Source organism: Mercenaria mercenaria, chromosome 12 (assembly GCF_021730395.1).
Source record: "Mercenaria mercenaria strain notata chromosome 12, MADL_Memer_1, whole genome shotgun sequence".
Classification (NCBI taxonomy): domain Eukaryota; kingdom Metazoa; phylum Mollusca; class Bivalvia; order Venerida; family Veneridae; genus Mercenaria; species Mercenaria mercenaria.
Window position 1 is genome coordinate 25,209,776 of NC_069372.1, and position 27,937 is coordinate 25,237,712.

Consider the following 27,937-nt stretch of genomic DNA (forward strand, 5'->3'; position numbering starts at 1 on the left):
ATTACAACTCTTTTTATGTTAAGATTATGTTTCCGAGTTTCTCTGTAAAGACATAATTATAATCATGAATGTGATATCACCATATAAGACAGCAGTCTTTGCAGTTATTCTTTACCACAAGTTAACAATCAAATTTTACTTCTTAATAGGTCCTTTTACAACTTGATAGATAGAGAACACTGATGTTATACTTTTATTTTTTTCTGCTGGACAAGTATGTATCAGTGTGAGTTAGTCTTGTACAATTTTGACTTAACGAAAACTAAAAGAAGTATAAAACTGTCCTTTTGGTTGGAATAAGTGGGTTTTTTGAGTTGCAGTAATTGTTATAGCTGTTATTTTTCAGTAAGCATGATCAGGTTACAAACACTAGTGATGTTGAAGTTGACACATTTATATTGCTTGATAATGCCTGTGACTGAGAGAACGTTATGTATGAAATGATAAAAAGTTTTATTTTGTTTATTTTTTGTGATTCAGGTAGTAATCCTACACAGACCAAAGTACCATTCACGATGTCACAGATGTCAGATACAAGTCTGCCTGGAAGTAGTCAACAACACAAGATAGTCTTCAATATACCTCCTCAACTTCCTGTGCAAGGTACCAGCTTGCTACAGAATCAGATTCTGTTATCACCATCACAGGCTGCTTTGCAGGGAACCAGTCTGAATCCTGACATCAAGGGAGGTAATCAGCAAAGCAGCTTAAATTTTCCAGTTGGAGAAAAGAAAGAAAATGTTCCAAAAGAAGAGAAAAAAACAGACATGGTGTTTACATTAGGTTCAAGTTCACTTTCTGCAGAGGAGCAATTGAAGAGATTTGTCAGTTCCAGTCAAGCGCCGAGAAATCAGGCATACTATGTTGTGGTAAATAACGGGGAGGCAAATGAGAGAGCATTCTTTATTGAACCAAACAAAAAAGCAAAACCTAAACCAGGCTCAGAGAGGAAAACTGAAACAGGTATTTTAAAATTTCACTCTTTTAGAATAGTATTTGTATATTAGCTCATCAGGACATACATAAAGAACAAAGGTTTTTTTTCCCCCTGTGCCTACAATTTATTTAGTTCTATGTGTATTCTAATGAAATTGGTAATTAGAAGAAAGACTGACATTAGAGCAACAAACAATTTTTTTAGCTGAACCTAAAGCAACTGAATGGCCAAAAAAGTTAGTTTGTGTACTTTTAATAAAATATAATTGGTTTCATTAATTAGAGAAAACAGATTCTTCTGTAGCTACAAATGAAGCAGCCAGATCTGAACAGGAAGTGAAACCAGTGAAGTCAGAACAAGATCTAAAACCAGTCAAATCTGAACAGGAAGTGAAACCAGTGAAGTCTGAACAAGATCTAAAACCAGTCAAATCTGAACAGGAAGAAGTTGTACCTGATTCCTCTACAGAAGGTGACCCAGAACCACAGAACAAGTTCCTAAAATTTTGCCAGCTACCTAAAACCCCATCTAAAGTCCCGGTTGCCACTGTAACACCTCAGAGACAAGCAGAACAGGTAGCTGTTATTTTACTTTTGTTGACAAACTTACCAGCAGTTTCAGATAAAGGCTGATTGACATTCTAAAAGCAAATATTAAAAGGTAGCAAGTTATAAAGCAAGTTGTTACTGAAAATCGCTCCGATTTGCTTTTAAAAAGTCCAAGAATGTAGTGTTCAATTTCTTTCTCCTATAATGTCAATAATTTTACACCATACATCAATATTTAGTTGTATGTTGCCGTCAACTGAAGTATCGTTAAAGATGATATTTGGTGTTCAATGAGTTAAGATGTAATGTCTAATTAAAACAAAATAAAGTAGTTTGTCCAGTTTGAGAGGTCAATATGTGAGTAAGTAATCATTTTATGACATTGTGTTTCCTTTGTCAAAAACTCAAAGTCATTTACTTCAGTGAAGAGAATCTTTTATTTTAGGGGATTGTTTCGATGAATATGCTCAACTTTTATCTTCATTGTGCTTTAAAATAATGTTGATTTTATTCCTTTGTATACAGACTGTAACTTCAGTTAAAACAGAGCCAGATAGCCATCATAAATCTGTACCCAGCACTTCTGATCCACATCCACCCGCGTGTACTTCACCTGTCCTGTTTGAAGATGTTCCAGTTGATGTGTCAGCTGGTGCTGGTGTAGATAACACTAGTAATGTTGCCGACACAGAAAATGAACTGAACACTAAGAAGAAGCCAATATTCAAGAAAAGGAACTCGCTTTCTACAAAAATGCCAAAAGAGGATTTCATAGTACAATCTGAAAATGTTGAAAAGAATGAAGTAGAAAATTTGAGGAGAGATAACAATGTTGAAAAAGATAGTAATGAGGTAGATGGTGCCGATTCAGACTTTAAAACAGAAAGTAATGCAAGGACAAAACTAACAACAAGAGGGAAAGTGAACAGGTCTGTGGTAGATAAGGTGAAGCAAGGCAGGAAGAAGTCCACAGACGGAATGATCTTACAAGATACAGCTAGGGAGAATACTTTAGCTGAAGTAGATGGGATAGCAGCTTCAGGTGATCATTTGATCCGCATGTTCTATTTTTGTATCAGCGAAAGGTTTAAGTTGAAAGGGACTTTCCTAGCCGAGTAGTTAAGATTGCCCACTTTTAATCACTTGTGCCCTCACCTCTGTGGGTTTAAGGGCATCTTGGGTGTTATGAAGACACTTTTCAGTTGGAAAGCAGATGGTGGTTCTTTCCAGGTACGGTACCCACTTGTGCCTAAATTAATGCCTTGAAAGGTTGCTGGGGGTCTTCACTCACTTTTAAAATCTGTAAAGTTGCTGTTGGACGGAAATTGTATCGGTCTGAATTAACCTTTATCTTGCTAAATTTCTAAAATGGACCGGTCCATCATTCAGTTTGGGCAAAACCATTTTATTATTCAAAGGGGTGTTCACGAAAAATACTTGAAGTAAAATACTGACAACTTTGGCCTGCTGGCGGCAAGTGATTCTTCATGTCCGTGCAGGCTGATCTTGGTCTGCACTGTTCGCTATTCAGTCAGGAAATTTTCAGTGAACAACCCTTCAAATAATAAATGGTATTGCCTAAATTGAATGATGGACCAATCCATTTTAGAAATTTAGCAGGCTAAAGGTTAAATTAAATGTAGATGAATTTGATAGCAACATATCCTGGGTTGATTCCTTTTGCTTTTCTTGGTATTTATGAAATTTGAAACATTTATATATGAAACTTTTTATTCTTCTAACTGAAGGAAATGATGTACATTCTGATGAGGAATTCTTGAATACACGAAGACGAGGCGGGAGAAAACGTAAATCAACAAGCAAGTTCGAGGAATGGTCAAAGAGATCTAAGAAAGGCGTTATCTATGACGATGTTGACAACACAGCAGAGAAAGAAAACGAGGTAGAATATAATTTGTTGTGAAACGTTCTTACTGTAGTATTCATTGAAAGACAACCGATTTAGGGCATAAGTTCTGCTTGAACAATTACATTTATCTTTGTATATTTTTTTTTTTAAATAAAAATATTTCAGGTTTAATATACATTTTTAAAAAGGGTGCAAATGAGGTTGTGATATCTTTCAACCCTGCCTCCTTAAAACAGTTGAATCCTCCTTGCTATTGAATTGTTCATTTTTAGCTCATCTGATTTTTTGAAAAAAAATGATGAGTTATTGTCATCACTTGAGCGGTTGTCGGCGTCGGCGTCTGCGTCGGCGTTGCCTGGTTAAGTTTTATGTTTAGGTCAGCTTTTCTCCTAAACTATCAAAGCTATTGCTTTGAAACTTACAACACTTGTTCACCATCATAAGCTGACCCTGTATAGCAAGAAACATAACTCCATCTTGCTTTTTGCAAGATTTATGGCCCCTTTTGTACTTAGAAAATATCAGATTTCTTGGTTAAGTTTTATGTTTAGGTCAACTTTTCTCCTAAACTATCAAAGCTATTGCTTTGAAACTTGGAATACTTGTTCACCATCATAAGCAGACCCTGTACATCAAGAAACATAACTCCATCTTCCTTTTTGCAAGATTTATTGCCCCTTTTGGACTTAGAAAATCAGTTTTCTTGGTTAAGTTTTATGTTTAGGTCAGCTTTTATCCAAAACTATCAAAGCTATTGCTTTAAAACTTGCAACACTTGTTCACAATCATAAGTTGACCCTGTACAGCAAGAAACATAACTCTATCCTGCTTTTTGCAAGATTTATGGCCCCTTTTGGACTTAGAAAATATCAGATTTCTTGGTTAAGTTTTATGTTTAGGTCATTTTTTTCTCTTAAACTATCAAAGCTATTGCTTTGAAACTTGCAACACTTGTTCACCATCATAAGCTGACCCTGTACAGCAAGCAACATAACTCCATCCTGCTTTTTGCAATAATTATTGCCCCTTTTGGACTTAGAAAATCATTTTCTTGGTTGAGTATTATGTTTAAGTCAACTTTTCTCATAAACTATCAAAGCTATTGCTTTAAAACTTGCAACAGTTTTTCACCATCATAAGTGGACACTGTACATCAAGAAACATAACTCTATCCTGCTTTTTGCAAGAATGATGGCCCTTTTTAGACTTAGAAAATCATGGATAGGACAATATTTCTATTACACAAAAAAAATCAGATGAGCGTCAGCACCCGCAAGGCGGTGCTCTTGTTAAATCTGCTTCTTTGAATTTAAATTATTAAATTGTCTAAAGGAAATTGCTGTGAATTTGAAAATTTTGTGCAGTCTTTATTTAGCAAGATTTCATTTTAAGCAGTCTTATTCATGGTAATAAGAGTTGGTGAAACATGGGTTCTTGATGCAGATTAATTGTCACAAATATTTTGAAGTTGAAAGTTCCATTATTGGAAAATATTAGTGAAAAGAAAACCATTGCAAATCTACAATACTGTGAAATCATTTATATTCGTGGGGGACTAATTTTTGTGGATTTCGTGGTTTAGTCAGTCAACGATATTTAATTCCAACGAATAAGTAAATTTCCCATTCATTTTGTGTTCAAAAGTTGAAATCCACGAATTCATATCCCCATGAAATTGCCGTTCTGACCAAAACCACAAAATTTCATGCCCACGAAATTAAATGATTTTACAGTACTATAAGGTAAAAACCTGTTACGGTTTGCTTTTCAGGTTGGTAGCAAATACTTGTCCTGTGTGAAGTGTGGTAAACAGTTATTAAAATCTTCCTATCACGAGAAACAGAAAAGGCATCCAGAATTCCTGTCAGGGGTGTTCAAGAAGAACGTAGAGCTCTTACATTTTCCTAATGTTAAGGCGGAGGAGGTACTACTGCAAACAGTTGTGGCAGAAGCAAGCAGCAAAGGTTAATTGGTTTTTCTAACAGATTTGTAAATGTCAATAATCATGATCTGTACCACATGCTATTTGCATCCTCCATTTCGTCATTTAACTGGCAGTATTTTCTGCTGATTTTGTAACATTCTCAAGTATTCTCAGACTTTCTGAAGATTGTTCATAATCAATTTTAATCAGCTTTTTGAAGTTGTGAATATAAGCATTTCAATTTCCATTCATCTTAGCCTTTACCATGCAAAATTTCTAAGATGGACTGGTCTGTCAATTTAATTTGGGCAGTACCATTTATTGTTTGAAGTTTGAAGGTGAAAATTTACTGACTGAATAGCGAACAGTGCAGACCATGATATGTGCAGGCTGATCTTGGTCTGCACTGGTCACAAAGGCAAAATCACTTGCCACAAGCAGGCTAAAAGTTAAGCATATAAATACTGGAGATTACATAAAGTTCTGTCACTCTACTCTGATTAACATGAATGTTCTGATTAAAGTAACTTTAACTATGTAAACTTGAAACAGTACTTGCAGAGCAAAGGTATTTAAAAATCAGTGTAGTTAAGTATAGTTCTAAAACTTCAAGTTTTATACGCCTTTCTCTGAAAGAGCAAGGCGTATTATATGAACACCCGTGGCGGCGAGCTGGCGCCGTCCAAAGCATGTCCGCTCTCTAAGTTGAACAGTTTTCATCGGATCTTCACCAAGCTTGCTGACAATGTTTGAGGGCATAATATCTCGGCCATGTTCGATAACCACCCAAATCGCCCCAGGCACTCTTGGATTATGGCCCTTGAATTTCTCGAAAAACGGCGAATTTAGCCATGTCCTCTCTCCAAGTCGAAAGATTTCATCTGATCTTCACCAAACTTGCTGACAATGTTTGTGGGCATAATATCTCGGCCAAGTTCAATAACCACCCAAATCGTCCTAGGCAACTCTTGGATTTTGCCTCTTGAATTAGGCCAAGTTCGATGACGGGCATATTTTGTGACAGTCTGGCACTCCTGTTTTTAGCTCGACTATTCGAAGAATAGTCTAGCTATTCTACTCACCCTGGCGTTGGCGTCGGCGTCGGCGTCGGCGTCACACCTTGGTTAGGTTTTTGCATGCAAGTACATACAGCCATCAATTAAAGGCATATAGCTTTGAAACTTACTTTTTCTTTTTCTAGGTCAATTACCAACCTCTCTGGGTCAAGTCCCATAACTCTGACATGTATTTTGAGCAAATTATGCCCCCTTTTGGACTTAGAAAATTTTGGTTAAAGTTTTACATGCAAGTTACTATCTCCAAAACTAATGCATGTATTGAATTGAAACTTCACATGTGTCTTCGGGGTTATAAAACTAGTTGATAGCAGCAAGTCCCATAACTCTGACCTTCATTTTGGCCAAATTATGCCCCCTTTTGGACTTAGAAAATTCTGGTTAAAGTTTTGCGTGCAAGTACATACAGCTATTTCTAAAAGGCATATAGATTTGAAACTTATTTTTTCTTTTTCTAGATCAATTACCAACCTCACTGGGTCAAGTCCCATAACTCTGACATGTATTTTGAGCAAATTAAGCCCCCTTTTAGACTTAGAAAATTTTGGTTAATGTTTTACATGCAAGTTATTATCTCCAAAACTAATGCAGATATTGATTTGAAACTTCACATGTGTCTTCGGGGTTATAAAACTAGTTGATAGCAGCAAGTCCCATAACTCTGACCTTCATTTTGGCCAAATTATGCCCCATTTTGGACTTAGAAAATTCTGGTTAAAGTTTTGCGTGCAAGTACATACAGCTATTTCTAAAAGGCATACAGATTTGAAACTTATTTTTTCTTTTTCTAGATCAATTACTAACCTCACTGGATCAAGTCCCATAACTCTTACATGTATTTTGAGCAAATTATTCCCCTTTTTGGACTTAGAAAATCCTGGTTAAAGTTTTGCGTGCAAGTACATACGGCAATTACTAAAAGGCATATAGATTTGAAACTTATTTTTTCTTTTTCTAGATCAATTACCAACCTCACTGGGTCAAGTCCCATAACTCTGGCATGTATTTTGGGCAAATTATGCCCCCTTTTGGACTTTGAAAATTATGGTTAAAGTTTTACATGCGAGTTTCTATCTCCAAAACTAATGCAGATATTGAATTGAAACTTCACATGTGCCTTCGGGGTTATAAAACTAGTTGATAGCAGCAAGTCCCATAACTGATATGCATTTTGGTCAAATTATGCCCCCTTTTGAACTTAAAACTCTTTTGATATTTAACCTTTTTGGGTAATATTTTCCTGCTTCTGGGACAATATTTCGAATAGTCGAGCTTGGCTGTCTTACGGACAGCTCTTGTTATTATGAAAACTTAAAAATGTACTTACAGAGCAAAGTTATATAAAAATCAGTCTAGTTCAGTATAGTTCTAAAACTTCCTTTGTTTTCTTGTGTAGGTGTATATAGTATCTTGAATTTTAAACATTGATTGGGGCAAGACTTCTGTTTCTATAGTTTTACAGTTGTTATGATACAGCTGGATACCAAACCCTCCTGCTTTGCTCAATGGGAAGAGTACAGATCTTTGGATTGCTAGGATGTGTGTTCAGTCCCAGGGCCAAGTGTATGTTCTCCGTGGCAATTTGATATAACCCAGTATGTCTGAAGTCATTCATCCTCCATTCTGAATCATGTGCAGAAGTTGGCAGTTACTTGCGAAGACAGGTTTGTTCTGGTACAGAATCCAGGAAAATTGGAGAGGTTAACTGCTTGCTGTTACATAACTGAAATACTGTTGAAAAATGGTGTTAAGCCCAAAAACAAACAACAAAAAACCAGTTGGAAGCTGTATACAGTACCTGTAATTATATTGTTCTTGCAGGTTTATTACTGAACAGTGTTTATGATGATACAGCCAGATGCTGTTTACGGTACCTTGAATGTAAAAACTGTATAACAGACACTGTGATTGGGACTAGAATTCTATTGCTATAATTATTTTGTTCTTGCAGGTTTATTACTAAACAGTGTTTATGATGATACGGCCAGATGTTGTATACAGTACCTTGAATGCAAAGCCTGTAAGACAGATACTGTGATTGGAGCTAGAGTTCTGCTGGCAGACTCAAATTCCAGATATAAATTTGGACAGGTATTTATCTTTTATATTCCAAAATGGAAGTTGATATTTGTAAACATGAGATAATTTAAATATCCTGGATACCATACTTTCATTACTTGTCTACAAGTAAATACAGCAACTTTCCACCATGAATAACAGGTGAAAGGCAAAATTTAGTGTTTGTCTATGTGGATTAGACTTATAATCTTTGTTACTGTTCACCCCAACCCCCCCCCACCCCCCGAGCTGTTTAACCCTTAGCCTGCTGGCGGCAAGTGCTGTTTAACCCTTAGCCTGCTGGCGGCAAGTGCTGTTTAACCCTTAGCCTGCTGGCGGCAAGTGCTGTTTAACCCTTAGCCTGCTGGCGGCAAGTGCTGTTTAACCCTTAGCCTGCTGGCGGCAAGTGCTGTTTAACCCTTAGCCTTCTGGCGGCAAGTGGTTTTGCCTTTGTGACCAGTACAGACCAAGATCATGGTCTGAACTGTTCACTATTCAGTCAATAAATTTTCAGTGAACACCCTTTTGATAAACCAGTAGTACTGCCCAAATTTAGTGATGGACCGGTCCATTTTAGAAATTTAGCAGGGTGAGGGTTAAGATAGTGGACCCATAATGAGAATCGACATATTACATATTGTTTATATGTCTTGGCTGCATTCTCCTATATTTATTCCCGAGTGTCAGTGTGTGTCCACTACCTTAAGACAAATGAATAAAGAACTAGAGAATGAACTGACCTTGTTAAGATACAGCATGTTTGTACGCGAGGTATCCAGTTATCAGATATTTTTGAGGGCATCACGTTTCACAAACTTTTTTTGTTTGAAGCTAGATTTTACAGGGATTGTTAGTAGTTAAGCTTACGGAATTATTAAAATATCTTTACTTCTTTCAGACTTGGATTCTCTCATCAGCTGCCAAAATATGATGTACAGTCATGTCCAACACAGTTGAACAAAATGATGCTCATTTGTACAGACTTGAACCCTTACCATGCTGGACATGATTCATTCTGCCTTTGCGACCAGTGTAAATCATGATCAGCCCGCACATCCGTGCAGTCTGATCATGATCTGCACTGTTCGCTATTCAGTCGGTATCTTTTTTGGCAAGCACCACTTTTAACAGTTAATGGTACTGTCCAAATTGAAAGACAAGTTATAGAAATTTAGCAGGGTAAGGGTTAAATACTACTGATAGAAGCCTGGCAGTCTTGATAATAACACTGAAGAAAGAGAATGTGTGTTGATAATTAAATTTAGTTCTACTGGCATGTTTATTTTCAAAAAGTTTTGTTTAACTTTGTGAAATAGTGAAGTTACTGGTAACAGCTAACAGGTTATAGAAACAAAAATGTATCACAGGGAGGCACTAGGTTAAATTTGGATAAGGAGGAAAAGCATGGCATTTCTAGTGAAAATAGTTCAGTTTTAGCATGTACTTCAGTCTTTTTTCATTAAGTCTTGTTAAGATTTTTTTTACATCTCTTATTGAATTTGATCTTTATTTAACCGGCAAGTGATTTTGCCTTTGCGACCAGTGCAGACCAATTAATTGTTCACAAAACTTTAAACTTGTTTATTTCACTATTCTGTGCCAGAAATTGGTTGTCTTTGACCAGCAAACTTAAGTTTAAAGTTGACCACCATGCATGAATAGTTTTACATTTTTAGGTTATAAACCACTAAAACTGTAAATGTTGCATGTAAAATATCTGCAGGTTTTGGCTATGAAATAAAAAGCAGAAATGTATTTGAGTTCTTGTAAATTATGGAATGTTGTTAATAATTTAGTAAGCATTTTTTGCATATGTTCATGTAGATTTATTCCCATGTTGATTGTAATTATTAAAAAAATATACTCTATAACATATTTCTTTTTTATTGGCCCAAAGAGACTTATTACATTTGTATGTTATGAAGCCAGTCCATTCGCAATTTATTGCCCGCTCTGTAACTCTTGAACCCCTTGATGGATTTCGAAGACGATGTGCAAAGCGCATGTTTTTGATGACTTGCTTCAAGGTAAAGGTCAGATTTCGGGGTCAAAGGTCATATGACTTTGTTTCGTGTCTGCTCAGTTACTCCTGAACTGCTCGAAGGATTTTAAAGAAACTTGGCACAAATGTTTACCAAATTGAGATGACATGCAGAGCACACGTTTTAGATGGCTTGCATGAAGGTCATATTTGGGGGGTCAAAGTTCATACCTTCAGACTTGTATTGCTCCGCATTGCAATGCTTTGGTCTTTCTATTGGAGAAAGGTGGTGTTTCATCATGGGCAAAATGTTAGGTACGATGTATTGGCTATTTCAAGTTCACTGCCATTTTTAGCTCACCTGAGCTTTTGTGATTGCCCTTTCTCCATTTGTCAACAGTTTTACTGATTATCCATTGGACACCTCATTTCTTTAGAATCTTTTTGTAAGAATGTAAATGGCCATAACAACTTGATCAAGTTTGACTGTTTGCAAAACAACACCAGTAAAAGAAGAGTTAAAGTCCTTCAATCAGTCAAACTGCTGCATTTCACTATGGTAACAGAGAGACCCATTTCGTAAAGGAGCCCTAGTGAAATTCTTAAATGTATATGGCTGCAAGATCACAGATGAGTGATAATGAGCAAGGCTGCTAAAGTAACACTCCAGTTACTGCCCTTGATTCTGAAAAAAAATTGCATTTTTTAAGAGTAGATAATTGAATTTAAAGCCTCCATTAACCGCATTGTGTGAGTATACAGATGAGAGATATGGGCCTATCATGGCCAGTTTGCAAGTTGTTAAAGCCCCTTGCCTCCATGGTAACTGAGACAATATCTCGTTATGGAATACAACCAGGGTATCATAAAATCAATACCTTCTGAGCATGGCAGTTTTGCAACAGATTCTGCTTGACATTTATTAGGTATAATAGCTTTATCAGTATCATCATCTGCAATGTTCCTATCAAACCAAAGGTTGTGAGCTGTGCTGGCTGTCGACAATTTAATAACTGTTTAGAGGTCACAGTTTCGGCCCAATCTGAATGGTCTGAATGTTTGTTTTGATTAAAGCTCAGGCTGTTAGTTCAAAACTAGGTCATCTTCGGTCAAAAACTAGGTCAATTAACAAGCAAATTCGATGAATTGGAATCCCCCGCCGAAAGGGTCAGAGTTGAGGAATGGCAAAAAAATATATCCTGCAAAAGGTTAAGAATGTTACCAAGAAGCAAATAATTTCATAAGTCAAATCAAATTAAAAGAAAATGAATGGTTTGTTTGGGTGGGTGGGGGGGGGGGGGGGGTGAGGATACAACAGTTTACATGTTGATTATAAATATTGGTAGAAAACGAAAAATGAGGGGGAAGGGGGTGACCAATGTAAGGTGGTGACCAGGTGTAGGTACACAACCTCACATGTTTATAATAAATGTGCATGGAAAAGAATGGAAGAAGTTTAATGAAATTCTCCCAATTGGTTGGTTTGTTATGTACAGATCTGTGGATTTTTAAACAATTAAAGGGCAATAACTAAATGGAAAATTGACCAATCGAAAAAAAAACTTGAAGGGCATCGTCGCAGTATCTTGGTTCATGTCTATTTCAAGTTTGATGAAATTCTACCTGCTAGTTACTGAGAAATGGCTGCAGACGGACATTTTTCATTAAATCAAGGGCAATAACTCTGAGGGAAATTGACCTATCAAAAAAAAAACTTGACGGGCATCAGCGCAGTATCTTGGTTCATGTCTATTTCAAATTTGATGAAATTCTACTTGTTAGTTACTGAGAAATAGCTGCAGACAGACATTTTTTATTAAATCAAGGGCAATAACTCTGAGGGAAATTGACCAATCAAAAAAAAAAACTTGACGGGCATCATCGCAGTATGTTGGTTCATGTTTATTTCAAGTTTCATGAAATTCTACCAAGTAGTTACTGAGAAATGGCTGCGGACGGACGGACTGACGGACGGACAACGCCATTTCAATACCCCCCTCCCGATTTCATCGGCGGGGGATAACAAGAGCTGTAGAAGGACAGCAACGCTAGATAGCCTTGTCAATTAAATGAATACAAAAGTTAAAAAAGGGGCATAATTTTGTAAAAATACAAGACAGGGTTATGGAACCTGCACAGTGCTTATCAGCACATGACAATGGACAAGTGTGTGAAGTTTCAATCCATTCCCATTAGTGGGTACTGAGATATCAGCTTACATATAACAATTTAACCAAAATCTGCTAAGTTGAAAAAGGTGCTTAATTTTGTAAAATGCAGAGTAGAGTTATCAAACCTTTGAAGTTCATGTCATATTACGTCAATGAACAAGTGTGTGAAGTTTCAATCCTTTCCCATCAGTGGATATTGAGATACCAGCTTACATACAAAAACTGCTAAGTCGAAAAAGTGGCATAATTTCTAACACGATCCGATTCATTTTCCTATTAAACAAAGAAGGCTGGAAACTGTGAATTATTAAACAACAATTCACTGTTCTGACGTCACAATTATTACATCAAGCGGTGTAGCGGCGCGCAGGAAAGGAACCCGATTAAAACGGGCAAATATTTAATGCATGCCGACAAGGATGTACTTTAAAGTCCTTAATTACGTGTTAGAATCGAAATAATATATCTCATTTAGTGATTTGCTCTTGAATAAATCACTGTCTGTCATTCAGATGCGTGGCATTATATCACGAGGGCTGCGCCCTCATGATATAATTCCTTCACATCTGAACTCCAAACAGTGATTTATTCAGCGACAAATCACCGATGAGATATATTATTTCTTAAGTAGAGTTATAGGACCTGCAGAGTGCATGTTAGATCATAACAGTGACAAGTGTATGAAGTTTTTATCCATTCCCATTAGTGGATACTGAAACACCAGCTTACATACAAAAGCTTAACCAAAAACTGCTAAGTGGAAAAAGGGGCATAATTTTGAAAAAAACAAACAAAGTAGAGTTATAGGACCTGCTTAGTGCATGACAGTGAACAAGTGTGTTAAGTTTCAATCCATTCCCATTAGTGACTACTGCAATACCAGCATAAATACAAAAGCTTAACCAAAAACTGCTAAGTGGAAAAAGGGGCTTAATTTTTTAAACAAGCAAAACAGTGTTATGGAACCTGTGCAGTGTAAGTCAGTTAATCACGGTGAATAAGTGTGTGAAGTTTCAATCCATTCCCACAAGTGGGTACTGAGATACCAGCTTGCATACAAAACACTTAACCAAATTGGGATGCGGACGCCCACTCACGGGCGAGTCCAATAGCTCTACTATTCTATGAATAGCCAAGCTAAAAACCTGAACACTGTCAAATTATTTACCTGATCTTCATGGAACTTTGGTCAAAATGTCTTCATGAAATCTTGAGTATGAAACTGCTAAATTCACTAGTGGCCCAGTCTAGTTTCTGAACTCAGCTGACGTAGTTTTTAAGTTCACCTAGATTTCATAGAGACAAAGTTTCATGAACGCCAAATAGAACATGATTTGTACTGGTAACCTAGTTTTTGACAGAGAACCTAGTTTGGATTCTGAACTACATTTTATAAGTGACAAAGTAACAAAGTTTTATGATAATCATGAAGAAAAATGGGGCTTCTAGTGTTAACAAGGTGAACTGGTTTTTGACTTCTGGTAACCCAGTTTCGATATTAAACTGTAATTCATAGATACAAATGTTTATGATGATCAGTATAAAACATGTTCTCTAAATATTAACAGGGTTTTTATACGCCCAAAGGGGGATGTATTATGTTTTCATGCCAGTGTCCGTCTGTCTATTAGCAATTTCGTGTATGCCGTGTTAACTGTTGAACCCCTTGAAGGATTTCGAAGAAACTAAATGACATGCAGAGCACATGTTTTGGATGGCTCACTTCAAGGTCACAGGTCATATGACTTTGTTGCTCATCTGCTCTGTAACTGCTTGAAAGATTTTAAAGAAACTTTGCACAAATGTTCACCACAGTGAGAGACTTGCAGACCGTATGTTTCGGATGGTTTGCTTCAAGATCAAGGTCATGTTTAGGGGTCAAAATCATACATTTGGGCATATAATCATATTGCTCAGCATTGCGGTGTTCTTGTTTTACAGTCTTAATGACCTCTAGAATGTTAACAGTTTGTCAATAATTTGACCTAGTGACCTTGTGTTGACCTTGAATGCAGTTTGAATATATTCCTTCACTTTTGGAGTTATGGCTTGGACAAGTGAATTTAAATACAAGAGACAATTTAAAAAGTAAGCAAGGCAAATTTATGGTTCTTATACATTGCTGTAACTTTCATTATCCTCTATAATTGTATGAAAATTTAACAAAATCCCTAAATTATTGCCTAACACCAAGGAGTCTGGAAATGGACAGAAAGACAAGATGGACAGATAGGCAGACAGAATGATTGCTATAGGGCTTCTACCAAAAGGTGGGACACTTATAATTTCTGCCATTCTTTCTAGATGGGGACTTCCGCAGATTTCCCATATTAAATCTAGGAACTTTCACCTTTCATATCAAGAAAAAAGCAGGTATACAAATTTATTATTTTTTTTTCCCCAATCTATAATAAATTTATATGATTAACATATTGCACAATTTAACAAGCAAATCAATATGACAGAAAGTCGTAAATCTAGGTTGTGTTGAAAATATCTAGAAGAATGGAGACTGAAACCTGTTCTTATTGTGAAATTCCAGTGGCACTGAATAGTTATGATTTTTTCTCATTTACCATCCCTGTTCTAAGGTACTGGACCCTAACCGCCTTAAATTCACTTAAATTCAGTGTTTCATAAAAATACATGATCTACAACTGATTTTGTTTGAGAAGAATGTAATGCAAGACATGAAAAGGATAATAAGTCTTTTTAAAACTGAACTGTATTTCCTTAGGACATGTTGTTGAATTCAAAATGAGTCTTTAGATTATGGAATATCACATGAACGGATTTAGTTTCACTGGTTCCACATGATACGTTAGTTTATCCAGCAATGAACTCCCGTTGATGATTTTGGTTGTAGCTATCACATAGTCTGTTCCACCTGAAATACAAACAACATGCACAAACAGTCATGTAATTATCTAAAGCGTTATTCTTACTTTTTATGCAATAATTCTACTTAACATTCACTTTCAAATTTTGTATTTGATAAAGACTTGTGTAGGATAGATGCTGTGACATGAAATTTTCATCATGATGTAATAGGGAGGGGCATAGTGACTGATGTAGTTTCTTAAAGATGAAGTTTTTACTTTACAGCCTCTCTCTGACTTAGTATTTTAAAGGTCCATAAAGCTTTAAATTTTTATCTGAAAAACAGATGAAATAGCTTTTCAAATAGATGGTATGTGACTTACATGATTAGAAAAGCACTACTTTTAATATTGCACATGCACATTTTAGTTTGAGCCATAAAGGGAGGTAATAAAAAGCAACAGATTCAATAAAACATTACAGTATATTCAGCAATATTCAAACATCTGACAAATGTTAATGAAAGTAAATATCAGAAATGGGATTTAACAAGAAACTAATGTATACTATGTTCATGACAAAAATGTGGCAGCTACATTTTTAGGTATTATATTTTTGACACTGAATCGATCCCACACTACAGTCCTCATAACAGCTTGTTGAAAGAATGCAATCAAACAATTGCCAACAAATAAATTCTGAACCAGAAATGGTAAATTGGTGTTAGCAATGCAAATAGTTACAGAAAATCTGTTATTTAGCCTACTAAAAATTACAAAATTGTTATTTATAAAACATCAAATTTAAAACTGCTTAAAGATAGGCAAAGTTTTCAGTTATCCCAACAAATATATTTATGCAGTTTCGTCCAAATGTGTGTCACTTCATAATACTAGAGTTAATAGAAATTTTAACAGAAGTCAGTCAGGCTCTTGTTATTAATGAACATTTTTAGCTCATCTGATTTTTTGAAAAAAAATGATGAGTTATTGTCATCACTTGAGCGGTTGTCGGCGTCGGCGTCGGCGTTGCCTGGTTAAGTTTTATGTTTAGGTCAGCTTTTCTCCTAAACTATCAAAGCTATTGCTTTGAAACTTGGAATACTTGTTCACCATCATAAGCAGACCCTGTATAGCAAGAAACATAACTCCATCTTGCTTTTTGCAAGATTTATGGCCCCTTTTGTACTTAGAAAATATCAGATTTCTTGGTTAAGTTTTATGTTTAGGTCAACTTTTCTCCTAAACTATCAAAGCTTTTGCTTTGAAACTTGGAATACTTGTTCACCATCATAAGCAGACCCTGTACATCAAGAAACATAACTCCATCTTGCTTTTTGCAAGAATTATTGCCCCTTTTGGACTTAGAAAATCAGTTTTCTTGGTTAAGTTTTATGTTTAGGTCAGCTTTTATCCCAAACTATCAAAGCTATTCCTTTAAAACTTGCAACACTTGTTCACCATCATAAGCTGACCCTGTACAGCAAGAAACATAACTCCATCCTGCTTTTTGCAAGATTTATGGCCCCTTTTGGACTTAGAAAATATCAGATTTCTTGGTTAAGTTTTATGTTTAGGTCAACTTTTTCTCTTAAACTATTAAAGCTATTGCTTTAAAACTTGCAACTCTTGTTCACCATCATAAGCTGACCCTGTACAGCAAGCAACATAACTCCATCCTGCTTTTTGCAATAATTATTGCCCCTTTTGGACTTAGAAAAATCATTTTCTTGGTTGAATATTATGTTTAAGTCAACTTTTCTCATAAACTATCAAAGCTATTGCTTTAAAACTTGCAACAGTTTTTCACCATCATAAGTGGACACTGTACATCAAGAAACATAACTCTATCCTGCTTTTTGCAAGAGTGATGGCCCTTTTTAGACTTAGAAAATCATGGGTAGGACAATATTTCTATTATACAAAAAAAATCAGATGAGCGTCAGCACCCGCAAGGCGGTGCTCTTGTTCATAATGCTCCAATGTCCACCCCACACACCCCCCACACACACACCATTGCAAGATAATTGTTAAGATGCTTATTCATTCCAGTGAGTGTATAAGATGTCATGTGACTTCCTCAAATTCAGTAAATAAGATCATATCATGTGACTTGCTTTCACTGAGTACATAAGATCATATCATGTGACTTTCTTTCATTGAGTACATAAGATCATATCATGTGACTTGCCTTCATTGAGTACATAAGATCATATCATGTGACTTGCTTTCATTGAGTACATAAGAACATATCATGTGACTTCCTTTCATTGAGTATATAAGATCATGTTATGTGACTTACACCAAGTAGATAAGATCATGTCATGTGACTTGCTTTCATCAAGTATGTAAGATGTCATGTGACTTCCTCACATTCAGTAAATAAGATCATATCATGAGATTTGCTTTCATAGAGTACATAAGATCATATCATGTGACTTGCTTTCATTGAGTACATAAGATCATATCATGTGACTTGCTTTCATTGAGTATATAAGATCACATTATGTGACTTACACCTAGTAGATAAGATCATGTCATGTGACTTGCTTTCATTGAGTACATAAGATCATATCATGTGACTTGCTTTCATTGAGTATATAAGATCACGTTATGTGACTTACACCTAGTAGATAAGATCATATCATGTGACTTGCTTTCATTGAGTACATAAGATCACATTATGTGACTTATACCTAATACATAAGATCCTATCATGTGACTTGCTCACACTGAGTATATAAGATAATGTCATTTGACTGGCTTGCAAACATGAAAATCAGAAACCAAGCACAAAGTGAAGTATTTAACCTTATATAAATGCACATTACACATAAAAAATCAATGTTAGTATAACTGAAAGAGAAGAAATAATCTGCATATTATTAAATATATCAAAATTTCTGACTTTATTTCCTTAATGAAAAATTAACACACAGTAAATAAAATGTGGCACTGCAAACTAAATGCATAAAACAGTAGAAGAATGTTAAACTGGCAAAAAGCTGAAATTTGTGTTTTTGCTTACCACTTCCATCTTTATCAGGTTTTTCTGTAAAGGTTTGTAATTAAAGGTATAGAGGAAATATGAAAGCAGGAACCAATGCTGAGGCAGAATATAATAAAGGAAAAGTAAATTAAGCCGATAAATTATAACTGTAAAAACGCATAATGTTGGGCAAGCACATGGTGCAGAAGAATTAATACATCAATAAATATATACAGTTGAAACTCAGTTTATCGAACTTGCTTATCTCAAAACACCTGCTATCTCGAAGACATTCTGAAGTCCCTCCAGGAAAACAGGAGCAAAAAATACCATTTTATGTCGAATTTCGGTTATCTCGAACTTTTAGTAAAACGCTCGATGCCTTGGCATTCAAGATACCAAGTTTCAACTGTATATAATAAGGATATTGAGTTATCATTCAATTTTGTGGTTCTATCTAAAACAAGGAATAGTGTAATTAATTAATGTCATGTGCATGAAATTTTATGGCCTCTTGTCCACATGAAATTTTGCAATTTCTGCCAAAATGGCTATTCTGTAGGGATACAAGTATGTGGATATAAAATAAATGGGCACTGAATTTTGTTTGTTTGAGATTTAAATTTTTGGATTTCCAGGATTTCACAATATTCTGTTAGAAATAGAATTAATAGAATTCAAATTTCCTTGACAAAATAAATAGAAATTTTTTGTGTTTGTTGAAATTTACTTCCATGAACTGACCCAATGACAAAATCCACCAAAAGCAGTCCCCCATCAAAAATACTGATTTCACAATAGCTATTTAGGATATATATTATTGTTGTAAAGGCTGTGGGAGAAATGGTAAAAATACGGAAGACGTTAAGGGTAAAAGGATGTCATGCTCACGTTATTTTTATCTGAAATGAGGCCCATCCCTTAACTGACCCTTTTTACAGTCACCATAAAGTGAATGTAGTAACTGACTGCCTGTAATCAACTTTGTTGCAGCTACTATGTAATCACATCCTACAGAAGGAATAACAGTAAATATATGTAAAATAAATATACTGTAAAATCATTTAATTTCGTGGGCAAGAAATTTCGTGGTTTTGGTCAAATCGGAAATTTCGCGGGGATATGAATTCGTGGATTTCAACTTTTGAATATAAAATAAATGGGAATTTTACTTGTTCATTGGGATTAAATTTCGTGGACTGACTTAACCACGAAAATTAGTCCCCCACGAATATTAATGATTTCACAGTATAAGAAATTTCTTTAAAGACATAGAATGAAAGCAAGCAAGTCCCTTCAAGTCCCACTAACATCAGCTTCAGTGGAGATCCATAAAAGAAGAACACTGAATCGACTCCATGATTCAAAAGAATCAGAAATAACTAGAAAATGCTTTTGTAAAAAAGCGCATGTCTCCCCCAATGCAAAGTCCTATAGGCAAGAAGTCAATAGGGGTCAGGAGGGAAAGTCAAAGAGACACTGATGGTTGGCTGCAATAGGGATCATCTACTTGGCATGTCCAGTCATCCCGCTAAATTTCAACACTCTTGGCCTAGTGGTTCTCAAGTCACTGTTCAGGCTCCTGTGACCTTGGCCTTTGATGAAGTGACCTCAAAATAAATAGGGGTCATCTACTTTGCATGTCCAATCATCCTATTAAGTTTCAACATTGTAGGTCAAGTGGTTCTCAAGTTATTTCCAAAAAATGATTTTACATGAACAGGCCACTGTGACCTTGACCTTTAACAGGACTGACCCCAAAATCAATAGGGGTCATCTACTCTGCATGTTTAATCATCCTATGAAGTTTCAACATTCTGGGTCAAGTGGTTCTCAAGTTATTGATCGGAACTGGTTATCAATGTTCAGGCCCCTGTGACCTTGACCTTTAACGGAGTGACCCCAAAAACAATAGGGGTCATTTACTCTGCATGAACAATCATCCTATGAAGTTTCAACATTTGGGTCAAGAGGTTCTCAAGTTATTGACGGAAATGGTTTTCCATGTTCAGGCCCCTGTGGCCTTGACCTTTAACAGAGTGACCCTAAAATCGTTAGGGGTCATCTACTCTGCATCATCAATCATCCTCTGAAGTTTCATCATTCTGGGTCAAGTGGTTCTCAAGTTACTGACCGGAAATGGTTTTCAATGTTCGGGCCCCTGTGACCTTGACCTTTCACAGAGTGACCCCAAAATCAATAGGGGTCATCTACTCTGCATGACCAATCATCCTATTAAGTTTCAACATTCTGGGTCAAGTGGTTCTCAAGTTACTGACCGGAAATGGTTTTCAATGTTCATGCTCCTGTAACCTTGACCTTTAATGGAGTGACCCCAAGATCGATAGGGGTCATCTACTTTGCATGTACAATCATCCTATGAAGTTTCAACATTCTGGGTCAAGTGGTTCTCTAGTTATTGATCGGAAATGGTTTTCAATGTTCAGGCCCCTGTGACTTTGACCTTTGGCGGAGTGACCCCAAAATCAATAGGGGTCATCTACTCTTCATGACCAATCATCCTATGAAGTTTCAACATTCTGGGTCAAGTGGTTTCTAGTTATTGTCAAAAAATGGTTTTCAATGTTCAGGCCCTGTGACCTTGACCTTTGACGGGTGGACCCCAAAATCAATAGGGTCATCTACTCTTCAGATCAATCATCCTATGAAGTTTCAACATCTGGGTCAAGTGGTTCTCTAGTTATTGATCGGAAATGGTTTTCAATGTTCAGGCCCCTGTGACTTGACCTTGACGGAGTGACCCCAAATCAATAGGGGTCATCTACTTTCTGACCAATCATCCTATGAAGTTTCAACATTCTGGGTCAAGTGGTTCTCTAGTTATTGATCGGAAATGGTTTTCAATGTTCAGGCCCCTGTGACCTTGACCTTTGGCGGAGTGACCCCAAAATCAATAGGGGTCATCTACTCTTCATGACCAATCATCCTATGAAGTTTCAACATTCTGGGTCAAGTGGTTCTCTAGTTATTGATCAAAAATGGTTTTCAATGTTCAGGCCCCTGTGACCTTGACCTTTGACGGAGTGACCCCAAAATCAATAGGGGTCATCTACTCTTCATGATCAATCATCCTATGAAGTTTCAAATTCTGGGTCAAGTGGTTCTCTAGTTATTGATCGGAAATGGTTTTCAATGTTCGCCCCTGTGACCTTGACCTTTGACGGAGTGACCCAAAATCAATAGGGGTCATCTACTCTTCATGACCAATCATCTATGAAGTTTCAACATTCTGGGTCAAGTGGTTCTCTAGTTATTGATCGGAAATGGTTTTCAATGTTCAGGCCCCTGTGACCTTGACCTTGACGGAGTGACCCAAATCAATAGGGGTCATCTACTCTTCATGACCAATCATCCTATGAGTTTCAACATTCTGGGTCAAGTGGTTCTCTAGTTATTGATCGGAAATGGTTTTCAATGTTCAGGCCACTGTGACCTTGCCCTTTGACGGAGTGACCCAAAAAACAATAGGGGTCGTCTACTCCAGCAGCCCTACAACCCTATGAAGTTTGAAGGTTCTAGGTCAAATGGTTCTCTAGTTATTGCTCGGAAATGAAGTGTGACGTACGGACGGACGGACAGGGCAAAAACAATATGTCTCCTGGGGGAGACATAATAAGCTGAGCCGAAGAAGGGAGCAACTTATATATGGAAGACACACAGCAACTAAAGACTGCTCTTGTGACAATTAAATTTGTAAGATCAACTGGATTAATAAGATGCAACTAAGCAAAATAATAGCAGACTCATCTAACATGTCAGGAATCGATGAATGGCATCTAACAGTATAATGAACTTTTATGCAAAGTAATGTTACCTGCAAGTAAATGATCAAGCAAACTTTCATGAACAGATAATGGCACTGAATGGTGTAACGAAATTTTCTGCACATTCTATTTAAACATAAAACTGCTGTTTCTGTTGTTTTCTGGGTGTGTTTTAACAGGAAAGTGAATGTGTATTAACAAACTGATTCTTGCACACATACACTATAAACACACCTTTTTATACATGTGCATTCAGTGGCACAATAATGGGCCAATTCAAAAGAAAACGACATCAACATGATCAAACAAAGCTGACATTCCGATGATTTCATAGATATTCAATGATGTTGATGGTCATACATTAATTTCTTAGCTTTTTACATGTTTTATGCTAGAACAGGATCAGTGCATGTTCATTTCCTATAACATCTGCAGAATCTCTCAGGATACTTTAATACCCTCGTACTAACGGGGTCGGGCACCAACCAATCCCTCAGGATTCTGCAGATGTAATAACACAAAAAAAAACATGTGTTATCCCTATAGTAACATTAATGGTTAAGAAAAATATCTTACTTATTCTTTTCTTCACCAACAATTGAGGACTTAATCTATAAACTTCCAGTCAAAGTAAACAACAGCAGTCCGTAAGACAGCCAATGCTTGACTATTTGAATTTTTGTCCCAAAAGCAGGAATATTACCCTTAATGTTAAAATATCTATAAAGTTTCAACCCAGTGTCTGCTTTAGTTTAAGAGTTAATCACTTGCATGCAAAACTTTAACCAGAAGTTTTTATGTGCATAAGGGGGCATAATTTTCAAAGATACATGTCAGAGTTATGGGTCTTGATGCAATGACCTAGTGTTATAACCCCTAAGACACGTAAGTTTCAATTCAGTATCTGCTTCTGTTTTGGAGATAGTAACTTGCATGCAAAACTTTAACCAGTATTTTCTAAATCCAAGAGGGAGCATAATTTGGCCAAAATACATGTCAGAGTTAATGGACTTGACCCAACAAGGCTGGTAATTGACCTAGAAAAAGAAAAAAATATGTTCCAAAGCTATAAGCCTTTAAATGATCGCTATTCGTACTGGCATTCAAAACTTAACAAGGTGTGATGCCGACGTGAATAGAACAGCTCAGATAGTCTAGCTAACAAATAAGGAAAGTATATCATATTAATATGACAATTCATATCTTTAATAAATATTGACATGCATTATTTTTAATAAAACATGCAGAAAATTCGAATACAATAATCTTGACAGAAGAACATGCATGTACAATATATATTCCACTTGCTTACCATCATCCTGTTGGGCAAGAAATCTAAGGGCCGCAACCTCGGCATAGGTGACGCCACCAAGGAAGAAGACTAGCGTTACTTTCTGATCAGCCATACTGGAATGTGATGATGTTATTGAACTTCCTACAAAGGAAGAAAACAAAAATTATATCACTGCTAATAAAAAAATAACTGTGTAGTCTTTATATTGATTTTTCTTTAACATTAAAGACAATATATCTGTAGTTACCTTTCTTCATCTTGTGAAATTTGTTTTGTTATTGTTGAGAGCATGGCTAGATGAGTGAATGTGAAAGAAGTCTATGTGCTTCTTTATCTATATGAGCCGCGCTATGAGAAAATCAACATAGTGGCTTTGCGACCAGCATGGATCCAGACCAGCCTATCCATCCGCACAGCCTGGTCAGGATCCATGCTGTTTGTTTTCATTGCCTATTGCCGATGCGCAGGCTGATCTGGATCCATACTCGTCGCAAACACACTATGTTGGTTTTCTCATGACACAGCTCATATGCACTTAAGACTTCTTACGCATTTACGTCATGAAGTGTTTGCAGGTAAGAAACCCAGGCTTACTAAGTACAAGAAAATGGGTTCTGATAAAAGACATTGTGTCTTAAATCATTTGTCCTCCACCTCTTATTCAGCTAGGCTCTAACCAACAGTGGTGTTGGGCAAGCGATTGAATATCAGTGACCTTTAACCACTTCGCCATGGAGGGCCCATAAAAAATAAATGGCCTGTGTGAAATTGCAAAATTCTACAGTATCTAAATTCATTACAATAATAAGCAATTATCAAGAATTAACCAGTTTATTATCTTTTACCTCTCTTTAAATAATTCTTAAAACTCAAAAGAAACGAACAAACATAATGGATTTTCTACCAACCTGTCACTGAAGATGAAACTTTCTATTATTTCTTGTAGGCCCTATTGTAAGATATGGTAAAAAATTATCACAGAACTGTTTTGACATTCAAATCTTACTTCTTTTTTTTAGAGCTACAGGAATCTGTTGGACCTCATCAACCCTTGGACCTGGTAATATACTAAGCACCTCAGTTATACTCCGCCATCCTGGTCGTGCTAGGTACTGTATTAGTCGTACACTTAAAGGTGCATAACCGCTGTATACATACGATATGTCATTTGGTGTCTGAAAAAAACACACAATTTTTTCACTATATGAAGCCTGATATAGGGGGTCTATGAACATGGATTTCTTGCCTGTCTGGTGGGGAAAGACAAGGATATCTAGGTAAATGACCACCTTATCTCTTCCCTATCTACAGATAGTGACGTCATAAATTAATGTTGTATTATGATGTAGTGTATAAAATGTATATAATATAATATAATATTTCAGAAAAGGTTAAAATAATATCAAGTAGACAAGAAAATTGATCTAACACATTTGCCTGAGTACGGCAAGTATCTGCCTTTACGACGGTGGAAGAAGTTGGAGCAACCAAAATAGTTGCACCAAAATGTAGTACCAGTCACAAGACTCACTGTAAAATGACCACTATATTCCAATTCACCTAATGTCAATTATGGAATAATCTTAATTCAAGTTTACCAATTCATTGACATCCTCGACAGTAAGCTTGAGTGACTTTCTTATAGTCTGGTAGTTTCTATTTGTATGTGGCCGTAGTAGTCTCGCTCTCTCTAAATTGGTCAACGTTACCAGATGCTGTAACCCATATGTCTAAAATTTACAGGCAAGTCACTTTAAACATATAAAAATTAATAATCTTCTGTACTTTGAAAATACTATATAATAAATGAGCCTGCAAGCAGAAGAAGTATAGACTCTCAGGGGGTTAGTAAATAATAACACATGTAAAGAAATCCAAATGCATGCATACCATAATTGCCTATGGACAACTTTCAGCTTGGTACATCCTATATATAACTTGCAATTTGCATTAATAAGAAAACAAGAGCTCGTAGAACACAAAATGTCCCCCCCCCCCCCCCCACCCCCGATGCATTCAGTAATTGCACAAGGAACAGAAATTATTTGGTCACTGTGCACAAAGTTCTACTGTTCTTGGTCTAAAGTGACCTTGACCTTTGACCTACTGACCTCAAAATAAGTAGGGGTCATCTGCTGGTCATGATCAACCTCCCTGTTAAGTTTCGTGACCCTAAGCCCAAGCTTTTTCAAGTTATCGTCTGGAAACGGTTTTACTGTTTCAGGTCCCTGTGTCCTTGACCTTTGGCCTACTGACCTCAAAATCAATAGGGGTCATCTACTGGTCATGTTCAACCTCACGATCAACTTTCGTGATCCTATGCCCAAGCGTTCTCGAGTTATCATCTGGAAACCATTAAACTGTTCCTAGTCACTGTGACCTTGACCTTTGACCTACTGACCTCAAAATCAATAGGGGTCATTTGCGGGTCACGACCAACCTCCCTATCAACTTTCTTGATCCTAGGCCCAAGCGTTCTTGAGTAATCATCTGGAAACCGTTAAACTGTTCCTGGTCACTGTGACGTTGACCTTTGAGCTACTGACCTCAAAATCAAAAGGAACATCTGCTGGTAATGATTAATCTCCCTATCAACTTTTGTGATCCTATGCCCAAGCGTTCTCGAGTTATCATCTGGAAACCATTAAACTGTTCCTAGTCACTGTGACCTTGACCTTTGACCTACTGACCTCAAAATCAATAAGGGTCATTTGCGGGTCATGACCAACCTCCATATCAACTTTCATGACCCTAGACCCAAGCGTTCTTGAGTTATCATCCGGAAACGGATTGGTCTACATACCGACCGACCGACAAACATCTGCAAAACAATATACCCCTCCTTCTTCGAAGGGGGGCATAAAAAAGTCTGCATAAAACATTTCTATAACAGTCACATCAGGATAAATGGCAGCGGAATGGGTCAACCATGTGTTATTAATTAGACAGTTAGTCATTACCTTGAAAATATCCTGAGTTTTTATATCCCAGAAAAAACAATGTAAATAAATTTGTACTTTTAAGGCAAACACAGTCACTGCGACTGTGCAATGCATAAAAATGCACTACATATTCCACTCCATGGAGATAAAAAACATGGCTCTTCCTGCAAGCTAAAACCTTTGAGAAACCCTCAAACCCCCAACCGCTTCATATCAGAAACTAAGATAGACTGCTCATAGTAAGAATGTTTAAAGAAAGCAATTTACATTAGGAGATGAACTGTTATTTCTAGCTAGCACGTCACTTTAGTGTGATTAAAGTAAATGAACATCTTGCAATCTCACCTGCACAATTTCTCGTTTATAATATTCTAAAACTTTTGGCTTTAATCCATTATTACAGAATGACTGGATACACAACAATCTCAGAACCTGAAATACAGCATTAACTATCAATGTTCTGAAGAAAACTTTAATTAAAACACTTTTAAGATTTTCTTTATTTAAACAAAGACTGATTTTACCGTGTTTTGTCTTATCGAATAGAACACGTTTGGCATAATGACTTTCTTTTGGCTATTCTGGTTTACTCCTTCGTATTTAAACCGCATTTTATTCCAAATTAGTATCCCTTCCTGGTGTAATTCGAACGTGTTAGAATGGAATTAGATTTTAGTTTTGCATGCTTTGTTGGCAAATAAAACACGTTTTTTTTTCATTCAGATGGGTCGTTATTAATCACTCTTGCCTTTGGTCTTCATAATTAAATTACTATGCATCTGAACTCAAAACCGTGTTTTACTTGCCAACAAAGCACACAAAACTAAAATCTATTTCCCAAACCAAACTATGGAATATAAAATGTTCCATGTAATCTTTGGTGTTCTGTATTGCATAATGTATGTTTCTATGCACCTTGAATATTATACTAAAATATAAGTCATTTTGAAAACTTTCTAACATTAGAGAGAATATATAAAACTTGACATACACTGTTTGAACACTGGGTAGGAATGAACTCTTGTTGATTTTGTGTTTTAACCCTTATCATGCTAACCCTTGATTTTGCCTTTGCAACCAGTGTAGATCATGATCAGCCTGCTCATCCATGTAGTCTGATCAAGATCTGCACTGTTTGCCATTCAGTCAGTATTATTTTGGTATGTACCCCCTTTTAACAGTTAATGATGCTGTCCAGATTGAAAGATGGACAAGTTCATTATAGAAATTTAGCAGTGTAAAGGCTAATTCCCAATTTTTTAGCTACTTCAGATGAGGTCTGAATGCAGTAAATACAGTACCTTCAATAGTGGTTCCCTTCTACCTATACAGTCCTCAATATATGTGTTAACTTTATCTGTCTCTTCTCCTTTATATAGCTCCTGCTGACATCGTAAACATTCCATGAACTCATCTGTGTCTGTACCATCCTTAATCAACTCAGCTATTGATGTATCTGTACAAAATAAATTATATTTTGTTATCCCATCTACACTCAAACAAACAATAGCCATTTCAACTCATTCCTTAGCCCTTAACATGC

At 36.4% G+C, this 27,937-nt stretch overlaps 2 protein-coding genes across 4 annotated transcripts in view; one reads left to right on the plus strand and one right to left on the minus strand.

Moving 5' to 3' along the window:
- The window catches only part of LOC123533774 (Fanconi anemia group J protein homolog), a 32,829-nt gene extending 22,545 nt beyond the window's left edge, over nt 1-10,284 (plus strand). The window contains exons 19-25 of the mRNA XM_053519467.1: nt 481-963; nt 1,220-1,512; nt 2,011-2,527; nt 3,234-3,388; nt 5,127-5,319; nt 8,307-8,446; nt 9,312-10,284. Of these exons, the coding sequence (XP_053375442.1) occupies nt 481-963; nt 1,220-1,512; nt 2,011-2,527; nt 3,234-3,388; nt 5,127-5,319; nt 8,307-8,446; nt 9,312-9,344 (1,814 nt within the window). The 3' untranslated portion in view covers nt 9,345-10,284. The remainder of the gene's footprint in view (nt 1-480; nt 964-1,219; nt 1,513-2,010; nt 2,528-3,233; nt 3,389-5,126; nt 5,320-8,306; nt 8,447-9,311) is intronic.
- Nucleotides 10,285-14,934: 4,650 nt separating this feature from the next.
- LOC123533752 (vacuolar protein sorting-associated protein 33A-like) overlaps nt 14,935-27,937 on the minus strand; it is a 39,433-nt gene continuing 26,430 nt past the window's right edge. Inside the window, exons 10-16 of one of the 3 annotated variants that reach the window (XM_045315582.2) lie at nt 27,696-27,850; nt 26,740-26,826; nt 25,051-25,182; nt 24,459-24,627; nt 23,471-23,593; nt 18,413-18,436; nt 14,935-15,452 (exon numbers count right to left, since the gene is read on the minus strand). In XM_045315582.2, the coding sequence (XP_045171517.1) occupies nt 15,346-15,452; nt 18,413-18,436; nt 23,471-23,593; nt 24,459-24,627; nt 25,051-25,182; nt 26,740-26,826; nt 27,696-27,850 (797 nt within the window). In that variant the 3' untranslated portion in view covers nt 14,935-15,345. Of the gene's footprint in view, nt 15,453-18,412; nt 18,437-19,264; nt 19,385-23,470; nt 23,594-24,458; nt 24,628-25,050; nt 25,183-26,739; nt 26,827-27,695; nt 27,851-27,937 lie in introns of all 3 variants that reach the window. The other 2 variants (XM_045315583.2, XM_053519475.1) reach the window with 2 other exon arrangements.